The sequence below is a fragment of the Argentina silus genome, assembly GCF_951799395.1.
Source record: "Argentina silus genome assembly, chromosome: X".
NCBI lineage: Eukaryota > Metazoa > Chordata > Actinopteri > Argentiniformes > Argentinidae > Argentina > Argentina silus.
In genome coordinates, this window is record NC_139653.1 from 7,985,116 (window position 1) to 7,997,087 (window position 11,972).

Consider the following 11,972-nt stretch of genomic DNA (forward strand, 5'->3'; position numbering starts at 1 on the left):
TCTTGAGCCACAGCAGAAGCAGCAGCATGCAATGCCCTTATTTAGGCAAGAGTCTCATTACTTCCCAGGCACTAAATTCTGGCCCTGAGAGTGTGTGTGTGTGTGTGTGTGTGTGTGTGTGTGTGTGTGTGTGTGTGTGTGTGTGTGTGTGTGTGTGTGTGTGTGTGTGTGTGTGTGTGCGCGCTCGTGCGTGTGCGTGTGCGTGCGTGTGCGTGCGTGCTTGCGTACGTGGGGCCTTAAGTGTATAAATGTACAGTTATGTATAACAGTTAAAATGACAATATGCTTAATGTACTCTCAACTAACCTGTTGAATAGAAGATAAAATAGGATGAGTCATGTCAAACAGAAATGGCCTTGCAGCTGATGATATTGGATGTCATTCTTACTCTACCTGCACATAGCTCTTGATGCTCTCTCTCTCAACAATCAACATCAACAATAAAGACATTACAGAATACATAGAATTAACGTTAGAATTAACATTTTGGTTACAAACACTTCATAGACTTTCACTTCTTCTTCATAGACTTGTCTCTCGCTCTCTCTCTCTCTCTCTCTCTCTCTCAAATATTATTAATGATATACAATTGAACTAATGATGAACATTGTGACTCTCTCTCTCTCTCTCTTCTCTGTGCTGTAGGGGAGCTGTTCATGGTGGAGGGGCGTGTGAAGGAGGCCCAGTTCTGTGTGGCAGAGGCAGGGGCTCTCTTCCCCACCTCCCCCAGTGTGCTGCTGCTGAGGGGGAGACTGGCCGAGCTCCGCGGGAACCTGGACGAAGCCAAGACCTCCTACGATGAGGCCCTGGCCATACACCCCAGGGGACACCATGTACTAGTACACCTGGTGAGGCACACACCCAGGCACACACACACACGCACTCAAACACACACACACACACACACACACACACACACACACGCAAAGGCTAGGGGAGATCAACAGGCTAATATGTGTATTTCTATAAGGAACCTCAGAGCACATCTAAAAAGCATAGTGCCTCGGCTAAAGGAAATTGTCCAATTAATCGTGTCCTCAAAGAGCCCCAGGCCAGATGTCTCTCTCTCTTTCTCTCTAGATCTCACTCACTCCCCATCTCTTTTCTCATCTCTCAGCTGATCATCTCCTACTCTCCCCCCCCTCTCTATAAGTCCCTCACCCCTCTCATCTCTGCTCATCCAGTGGATTAACCACAGCATCTCTGACCCCTGACCTTTCTCTGTTGTCATGGTGAAAAGACTGGAGAGGGATATTCCTGAAATCCAAGACTGCTACCACCACACATACGCCCATGTGGTCTCCATAGTAACCATAGATTGACTTTGCACTAGTAAGTGCTTATTTGACTTGTGTGACCACATAAGGCCAGTGTATTTCTGTTCAGTATATGTGTGTGAGTGTGTGTGTGTGTGTGTGTGTGTGTGTGTGTGTGTGTGTGTGTGTGTGTGTGTGTGTGTGTGTGTGTGTGTGGTGTGTGTGTGGTGTGTGTGGTGTGTGTGGTGTGTGTGTGTGTGTGTGTGTGTGTGTGTGTGTGTGTGTGTGTGCATGCTTGATAAAGCACACAATCCTCAAGGGGGTGAGAGAGGTGCTCCTCTCCTCCATATTTGGCCAGTGGGAATACCAATCCCATGGGGTGAAAAGTTAAAACGTAGCCAGCTGGCACTGTCCCAGTAGGGCCTCTCCTAAGAAAGGACAGATATGTGTGTGTGTGTGTGTGTGTGTGTGTGTGTGTGTGTGTGTGTGTGTGTGTGTGTGTGTGTGTGTGTGTGTGTGTGTGTGTGTGTGTGTGTGTGTGTGTGTGTGTGTGTGTGTGTGTGTGTGTGTGTGTGTTGAGTGCATGTGTGTATTGTATATGTACGTGTGATAGAGAACAGCATGTTAGTTGAAACATAGAGGAGTGTAGAATAAATCCTGTAGCATATGACCAATCCCTGACCTTGCAGCTATTTCTAGCTTGGATGCAGGCTTTTAGACACAGTAGGCCCTATGTGTGGGTGAGATTCACATGGCTGTCTCTCTGCCTGTAACAGTGCTGTGCAACAATGAGGGTTTTGAGGTTAGCCATCCCAACTCCTAATCTTGGAGGACATCATTCCTAGAGGAGGATTTTTACGGCCCAAACAAACAGTGCTGCGAGTTGGATCATACTTTATTACTAGCATGGGTTAGTTAGAGTTTTATGGATTATTAGTTTATCCAATGTTGAGAGTCTGTTTATCAGTCCTAATCTCTACTCACCACCTCACCAGTCACAGGAATGAGAGAAGTTATGAGTAAGGCGCACAAGATATTATGAAATATCAAAACAAAGTGTGTGGAACAGTGCACCACTTTTTACACATCTTAAGGGACTAAAATGTGTGTGTGTGTGTGTGTGTGTGTGTGTGTGTGTGTGTGTGTGTGTGTGTGTGTGTGTGTGTGATATGAGACAGTGTGAGTGAGTCATAGCCGTGGCCAGCTGGTTGGGGTATTTTTGGATAGGGGGGATGGCTGGACTGCAAAGGCAGTGAAGCTGTGCCCTGGACGAGCCTGCCTTCCTCCTGGCTGTGGTGTTAAATGATTCTAACCACTCTCAACATCCTCCACATCCCATCACCTCTGCTCCTAGGGCTGATGCTGTGAGTCACACACAGACACATGCATGCACGCACGCGCACGTGCACGCACACACACACAGACACACACACACACACACAGACACACACACACACACACACACACACACACACACACACACACACACACACACACAGGCCTCTTCACACAGAAGGACCCACTCTATCCCACCTCACACACACACTGCTGTCTCTCTATGGTCCCCTCTATCTCAATTTAATTCAATTCAGTTGGCTTTATTGGCATGAACAAACAAATGTATTCACAGCCAAAAAAATCACAAACAATCATACGATATACGATAGGTAACAAACCAACATAATATCTCTTAATTCACTGTATTGTTTACATGGGGTTAGGAAATGTACCTTGGTTTCTACCTCATTTTGTGGGCAGAGTAAGCATAGCCTGTCTTCTCTGGGAAACCAGTATTGTCTATGATGGCCTTTCTCTATGGCCAGGATATGCTCACTCAGTCTGACATAGTCAAATAGGTTTGGTTTGGGGAACTGAACCTCAGGACCAGCTGGCTGAGGACACTCTTCTCCAGGCTCATCTCTTGGCAGATTAGGCCTTTGTTATGGAGTGTTTGGGGGTCACTTGTTTAGAGGTGATTGTAAAGTCTCTCTCTCTCTCACACACAACCACACATATTCACACTCAGATGTATACACACACACACGCATACATACTGTACACTGTCTCTCTGTTGTCCTCCCTCTCTCTCTCTCTCTCTCTCTCTCCCTGTCTCTTCTCTCTCCCCTCTGGATGGGGGTGGCTGCCAACTGATTAGATAATGCAAATACATTATTTATAACTCTTGGTTCCTTCTCAGTGCTTTATGGGATTGCCTAGCAACCAGGGAAATGTATTCTATTGAGAAAGACCAGCTGATAACCAGCGAGAGAGGAAGATAGGATGGGGAGTTTGCTTCTGCCTGTCCGCCCTTGTATGCATCGGCTCTTTACCTCTCCTCATCTCTCCCAGTTTTTACCTCCCTCCCTCTCCCCCTCTATCTCCCCCCACCCTCTCTCTCTCTCACTCTCTCCCTATCTTTATGGATGTGTGTTTGACTGATTGGATTCGTTTTTTTGGTGTTGACATAAGGAGTCTCATTTCCTAACAAGTGGCCCCTGTCAGTCAGGTCAGGTCTGGCAGACGGACAGAGAGAGGGAGAGAGAGAAAAAGAGTATGAGGGAGGGAGGGAGAGAGGGAGAGAGAGAGAGAGAGGGGGGGAGAGAGAAAGAGAGAGAGAGTTAAGGAGTGGTGACAGACAGGGCCAATAGGTAATCACAGCTCATTTCCAGCTCATCCAACCCGGGATCACATCGCCCCATGATGGTATTAGAGGGTTCAGGTAAGGGGCACTGGCCAGGGTCATGGCCATAGGGTTGGGCCACGGACACTGTACACATACTCTGGCTTAGGGCACTCTCTCTCTCTCACCCAGATTTTCTATGTCTCCCTGAACTTCCAATCAGTTTTCTCCGTGTGAAAGTCTGTTTCACCTCTAGGTGGTCTGTCGAGGCCTTTGTGCTCATGAGTTATTTTACCGTAAGTCTCCAAGTGTAAGCTTGTGGTGACACACACACACACACACACACACACGCACGTACACACACACGCACACGCATATGCACACACACACACACACACACACACACAAAAAGGAAAAAGAGAGAGAGAGAGTACGAAGAGACAGTAGAGAGGGGAGCTGAGAGACAGGGAGCATCCTCTCTAGAGAGCTCTCTGAATTTCAGCCCAATTAATCTGGAGCTTGTGAGCAGAGCCTACATAACAAAACTCGTCTGTCTGATGCCCGGCACACTTGCACTCTGTGTGTGTGTGTGTGTGTGTGTGTGTGTGTGTGTGTGCGTGTGCGTGTGCGTGTGCGTGTGCGTGTGCGTGTGCGTGTGCGTGTGCGTGTGCGTGTGTGTATCCTATATGGAAAAGATTTATAAAAAGTCTATAGGAAACATTATGTTGTATATGGAATTTAGAAGTAATGTATATGGCATACAATATTCATGGTAGATTCCCGTCACATCTGGCACATGTGTATGTATGCGTTGAGCAATTTGTAGACAGAAAATGTATCACCTATTGTATAAAAAAGTCAGATAACAACCCATGCAACATGTAGGGTCTGAAAAAGAGAACACCAGAGTATTGTAGTTAATTGCAAAATTCTGAATATATTCCAATATTCCAAACACAACACAAAGATAAAGTCCTTTAAAACTGTAATCCAAATTTGTTTGTGCAAATTGATCCGTGCAAATCGATTCGTTTTTGCAGCCAAATGGTGGCACACCGCTTGTTTGTGTAGAAAGTCGAAGCTGAGGACAAGTAAGCTGAGCTGGGGAAGAGAATTTATAGACAGAACAGACAAGGATGAACAGTTCCTTCTATTGAAATCATAGTTATAAACAACATATTTCCAAGCTTTACGTTTACAAACTATGAGGTGAACCAACCTCGTATTTTGGGCTATGATGAGGCAAGACAGCTGTACCAAGCTTTTTAGGCATTTATTGAAACAATCAACAAACAGACCTCCTTAAGCTGATATATATTTGGGACAGGCCAGTCAGTTATAGGATATGTGCACTATGGATGCAAGGACTGACCATAATGAGATCAACATTATAGTTTTAACCATGTTTTGAAGCTAGTTTGTTTACAACAGTGGCGGCTGGTGCCATTCATTAGGGAGGATGATTTTTCATGGCCTTATTTCTATTACAGCATATTGGATCACTGCCATTCATATACCAGTTCCCTTTGTCAAAACATACATTTTTCTCAAAAGTAAAATTATATTTATCGAAAATATTAATAGAAATAAATACGATATAGCCTATACAGGATGTATGCTTTGTAGATGTTGTCTTTGTCGGAATGTACACTTTTCTTACAATATTTAGAGATGATCCATATACAACGTCATACCTTATTACAATATAAAAGCATTCAGGTGTGTCAGAGTGTATGAAGTATCAGTCATATAAGGGACACGTATACAAATTGAGTATTTGCATATAAAACCGAACATATACAAATGTACATTGTTAGCCATATAAGAACTGTATAGAGTTTTTATTAATGTTTTTGATATGGGTTGTGTGTGTGCCTCAGTCCCTGGCGGGCTTCATACCCTTGGTCAGTTGCGTGATACCGTGTTATGCTGGGCTCTTGAGACACAAAGTGCCCCAGCTGAGAGGAGTGCCAAAGAGACATGTCACGCTGCGCTGACCACTGCCCTCTCACTCACACACACACACACACACACACACACACACACACACACGCACACACACACACACACACACACACACACACACACCATCCTTTCTGGGAGTGCCCCTGGCTGTAATCATCACTAAACACGCCAGCACAAATGAAGAGTTTGGACAAAAACAAAACCTTGAACTAGCATACTTACAGGAGGCTGGACATGGCACCTACTTCTCTGGATTCTAAGTGTCCTCCCAGTAGGACCAGCATGTGCGCTCCTGACACATCATGTTCTGTCTGGGGATATCTCATGTCTTAGGGGATCTTTCCTGCCAAGCCAATTGCAAAGTTTGATACTGTATGAAACCAAAGAGTTTATCAAGTGGGCACAGCTTCACTTGTTATGACTGCCAATTGTTTTGTTTATTTGCTAGGTGACCAGTGTTACTTCCTTCATGATTGAATATAAGGAAAATAGTCGTCAACAACCATGTTTGAAGAAGATGATAATATCGAGACGCGATGGGTCTAACATACAAGACAGAAGAAAGTCACAGGCAACAGATAGGAACGTGGCTGTCTGATTCTAGTAACAATATGACCTATCCTCCCACCACCACGCAGGGTCAGTTGTTGGTGCGGTCGGGGCGCGTTGGGCTGGGGGAGAAGGTTCTGCGGGACGCTGTGCAGGCCCAAAGCACGGCCCATGAGGCGTGGAGCGGCCTGGGGGAGGCACTGCAATCGAGGGGCAGCAGCCAGGCTCCAGACTGCTTTCTCACCGCCCTGGAGCTGGAGGCCTCCTGCCCCATCAGACCCTTCACCATCATCCCCCGAGAGCTGTGAGGAGGAGCAGGGCTGGAGACTCAACCTACACCTCACCTCACTGCACCTTTATCAACACACACACACACACACACACACACACACACACACACACACACACACACACACACACGTTCACACACGTGCAATATCTCCTTTCCCTCTCTTTTGATATCTTTCTCTATTTGTGTCTCTCTCACTCTCTCTCTCAAATCAAACATTCACATGCATTCAAACACAAGCATACACACAATGATACTGTCATCCACACCTCTCTCTCTCTCTCTCTCTCTCTCTCTCTCTCTCTCTCCCTCTCCCTCTCTCTCTCTCTCTCTCTCTCTCTCAGGGACCCTGTGCAATCATTCCATTTACAGTACTCCTGACTGACTGACTGACTGAGATCACTCAGTCCTGTAGTGTATGTGTGGAGTTGTGTCTGTGTGGTGTTGAAATGACTGGTTTTTGTTTGTACTGTAAATGATTCATCGTATTTGTGTTTTTGTGTGTTTTCGACTTTTGTCCATAATTCTTCCCATAAATTATGCCTTTAAATCACTACTGAACTGTGTGTCTTCATCTGTCTTGTCACTTGTGACTAATCAACATCACTTCCGAGTGTCTGACCACATTCATGAGCAGTGGGACTGGAGCTGCTATCTTATGTAACACTGCCAGCACAGTTTCTGCCTCCAAAGTCCCTCCCCCTCCTCTTCCCTCTCTCCCTCCCTCCCTCTTCTCCCTCTCTCCCTCTCTCCCTCTCTCTCTCTCTCTCCCTCTCTCTCCCTCTCTCTCTCTCTCTCACTCACTCTCTCTCTCTAAATCCTCTCCCCTCTCTGCTTGAAGTGATGTGATGTGGCCTGGTTGCCTAGCAGCCATCATTTGTTTGAGTAAGTGGGGAAGCGAGAGAGATGCTAGTCTGCTGAGCAACAAACACACACACACAGCCGTATACTCCTGCTGTGCTGCTCTCTGGTCTTGACTGGGCCTGTTTGATGTCAACTGTCACCACGTGAGGTATGGGCCTGCTATAATCAATGACTCTCTTTGTTCTAAATTGATTTCTGTTATGGGAAGAATCCCAGTCTCGTCTCTGTAAGCAAGCATCTATATTAACCCTCTCACGGCCGCATCGCATTACAGGACTGAAATGTCTGCACAAAAATGTCTTGGTCTCTTCCGTCGTATTCACCCACATACTCCCCTCTATTTTCTCCCTCATTAGTGTGTGTTGGGCCCGTGGTAGGAGATGAATAGCAAAATCCCCATGGTTGTGGAGTGATCTATAGTATGACGCTGCAGTAAGGACCAGACATGTAAAAGGAGACAGATAAATGAACTACCTGGCCTGCCGCAGAGCCTCTCAGGATGAAATCAACTGATGACGGGTTCATTCATCGGCCTGACCTGAGGCCCGGCCTGAATAATTAGCCGCCACCATCCCTTCAAACTGCTTCTGCACGTGCTCAGTACATCCCTGTCTAGTAGCCTAGCCTGGGGAGAGTCTTAGATACAGACAGAATCTCTCAAAAGTCTTCCCTCCATTCTTAGTGTCCTCTCTCCTTGACTTCCTTCTCAAAACGTTAAAAGGTCAAAGGGGAGGAACCTTAGATCTTCTTCTCCAATGCATTTTGAGAAGGAAGAGAGGAGAGGTGAGGAATTGAAGAAAGACCTGAGATACACAGCCTCTAAAGGCACTGGGTTTTAGTGCCCAAAGAGAGAGCCCACAGCTTTGGTGGTTTGACAGAATCTACCTTTTTAATTTATCATACATACTGTATTACTTTGTAACAGTATGTGTGATTGTACGTGTACATCAGGTTTTATGTGTGTGTCGGAACTATGTCTCGTTTCTCAGGTGTTATGTGTCAGAGTGTGTGTGAGTGTTTGTACGTGTCTGTGTTATCTGCCCTTTATCTTCCAGGAGGAGTGATTTGTTCCTATGTGTCTTTCACGCTGTGTGTGTGTGTGTGTGTGTGTGTGTGTGTGTGTGTGTGCGTGCGTGTGCGTGTGCGTGCGTGCGTGCGTGTGTGTGTCTGCGTCAGAGTGATGTCAAGTGGCCCTGGCGGAGCTCTCTGGTTACCCACAGGTGGTTGGGCTCCCAGCTCTACCTGAGCACTGTAGGGCCAAGGGGTAAAGGGGGGGGCAGTTCAGGTGTCCAGGCCCAGTTACACTCATGACAGCCTGCTGCCCTCCACCCCCACAACACACTGTGATGGATCTGTTTGTTGTTGCTCACTGGAAAACAGGTAAACAAGACAGTGGTAGAGTTTGCCAAGAGTAATGGCCAAGTACAGTATGTTGGGGGTGCCATTCAGGACACAGAAGGATCCATCAGCGTGCCAAACCCAGGGGGTAACTGAAGGGGTGGTGGGGGTATCTACCGTAGCAGGTACCAGGGGGGTTAGCATAGGTCATGTGCGGCAATAAGAATGTCAAAAAAACTGGTGATAACTACTCAAGGTCAGGAAGGGATGGCGTGTGTTTATGCCACATAACCTAATCTTTGTTGGTTGTACTTTTAATTAAGTGTGAAGGAAGTAGTACTATTCCCCTGAAACCTTAACAGTGCTGCACACATTATTCTGAATGACACAAGCCAACTAAGACCACTTTGAACTCAAATTCACCTCTCCTTTTATGTGTAGGCAGTTAAAAGTAATGAAATTAAGTTACAACACAAAAGCCACCCGCAGCCTTGCCTCATGCGTTTCGTATTTCAACAATCCGACACACCTGATCACCCTAAAACAGACTTGGTCCTCATCCATGTGGTCAACAGCATGCCAGCGCTATTAATGGGTAAACAATGACCCCTTCTTGTTCGCTAACAGCAGCCTATTCAACCTTATGAAACTTTTATAAGTCATTTAATAGAGCGGTAATGTCCGCCTATCACACCTGTCAGTCAATGGCATGGTGAAAGGTCACCCACCCCTGGTGTCATGCTGCCTGTTGAATTCCTTTGCACAGTAGTCATCACTATGGTGTCAGTGGCGATGAGAGTACTGGATGTGACCCTGCTTTGAAAGGACATGAGTGAGCAACACCCATGACAACTCAGCTGTGTGTCTTTTTACTATTGGGCCCCAGGAGCAGGCTTGAGTTTCTGAAGGCAGTCATGTAATACAGGGGAGAGACTGAGAGGAGATAACGGTAGATTGTGTTGGAGGGCTATCTTGGCTCAACACAATGTGAATTGACAATAGTTTTGTTTTGGGTATTGTGCTGTGTGCGTTCTTTTTGTCTCCCCAGATTTGGTAGAGGGCAGCATAACAGGGTTGAGGTAATTTCCTTTTAAATGTCATCAGTTCAGTGTATGAGAATTCCAGTTCAATATTTGAAAACAATTAGTTTAAATGTTGCTTCCTGAATTGATCGAATTGAAAAGGAATTGACCCCCAACCCTGCAATACAAACATCCTTGCTGTATACAAGTTGCAGTATACTCGTAGAAATATAAACTTTTGTTGTTGATCTGCTGGGAAATTATCAAATTATTTCACAAAACATTATTTATTATTTTCTAATTGATTTCAAGTTGTGTTGGGGCTGTTTCTCTGAACTGCTGTATTTGGGTCATGTCCTTTTTCAGACCTGCCAATTAACCAGATTTTCAAACATCCATGATTGTAGCATGGCACCTCTTCAACACACTCCTGATTTCATTAAGCTATTGTTTGAATCTTAAAGTTCATGTTTGGGCTGCCTTAGCTACTAGTCCTGACACCAAATGGCTCTAATGAAATGAAAGTGACTTAATCCTGCAGTAAACTTGACCCAACTGTTTTCCCTTAAGGGGGAGTGATCAGTTATTAAACAAGTCTATTTATTTTTACTCAATGTCATGGAAAACAGACATAAGTCATCGTATTTAAAATATTGAATGTGGTTGCATGTGCGCGTGCTTGTGGCAGGCTCTAGACTCTAGTTGACTGTGTGGCCACAGTGTGTGCTTTGCCTGATTTCACACGTGTTTTGCCTTTTAGAAAGAGGATTGATTTAGGGTCACTCAGATATGATCTTTTCCTCACTGATGAGAGTGTTGCTGTGTGTGTGTGTGTGTGTGTGTGTGTGTGTGTGTGTGTGTGTGTGTGTGTGTGTGTGTGTGTGTGTGTGTGTGTGTGTGTGTATGTTGTTGACAGCCTCTGAGGGTTTTACAGTAAGTCATCATTGTGAGGCATTTGTTAGGGATCAGAGTGCTGCCATGGAGACCACTAAGATGGCAGATGGGAATTTCTGGTGGCTAGTCCCCTGACCCCAGATTCTCAGATAACACTTGAGACCACCCCAAAACTATGTTGATAGAATAGTGTGCTCCTTTGTCTCCTAAATAATGATAAGCAGAATGAGAGCCCTGCTCTTGAACCACTTGAATCACTTGTGTGTCGGTAGCTGAAGAAGTTAAGTGCTGGGGGATTAAAGAAAAGGGCGCATAGATGTGCTAGGATAATATTGACGGATAATTTGGGATTACTGGGAGACGCAGACATTGTGAATTGACATCAATAGAGTACAGGGTAAAGAAACCAGTTAGATGCATAGTGCGACGTCTACAAAATGTCAAGTCGCATCCATTTGTTCTCTTTCAACTAATGTAGCTGCACACAGAATGTCTTTTTTACATAAAAGGTCTGTTCTCACTGAGCCTATTCTCATGTGTAGTTTGTTTACAAATCCCTTATGCTCTCTATCGGTCTGACCCCTATCAAGTAAGTGGTCCGTGTCAGTATAACCTGTCTCTAACAATACTCTCTCTTGCTTGTTTTGCTTGTTGAGAGAGTATGTGTATAGGTAGTGATAAGAATAGCTGTTTTATTGTGTGACACCGCCTGCTCTCCTAATGTTAAATGTGTTATCTGAGTGAGCAGCATGCCACACTAAGCTATGTGCATGTGATGGATGACTGAGTTACATTCCCCCCTCACGGGTGCATAGCAGAGCCGAGATAGCAACAGCCTGCCAGCAGAGAGACGGGAGTAGAGGCACAAGCACTTGGTAGACAGAAGCACTTGGTGTTGCAATGCAGATGAATATGATCCCTGATTTGTGTAATGGGTCTGGTCAATCTTTATGTGATCTACTTTTTGTGTCTTTGGCCTGATAAAGGATGTGTTTGTGACTGGCATTGGAAATCACATGCCAGAGATGTCCTTTCATTGGGGCTTCAGTTTGTTTTACTCAGAGAAAAAATAACCGTTGTCAGCCATAGTCACATGCATTCTATGAGTCAATGAGGGTGAGTGTAGCGGGAGGGCAGCTAGATGGTTGCTGGGTCTGGGTGATGATGCTGTCCAT

The 11,972-nt window shown here is 45.4% G+C and overlaps 1 protein-coding gene across 1 annotated transcript in view; it reads left to right on the forward strand.

Moving 5' to 3' along the window:
* The window catches only part of ttc7a (tetratricopeptide repeat domain 7A), a 29,259-nt gene extending 22,222 nt beyond the window's left edge, over window positions 1-7,037 (forward strand). The window contains exons 19-20 of the mRNA XM_083695590.1: window positions 646-848; window positions 6,480-7,037. Coding sequence (XP_083551716.1) covers window positions 646-848; window positions 6,480-6,698 — 422 coding nt within the window. The 3' untranslated portion in view covers window positions 6,699-7,037. The remainder of the gene's footprint in view (window positions 1-645; window positions 849-6,479) is intronic.
* Window positions 7,038-11,972: the final 4,935 nt, after the last annotated feature.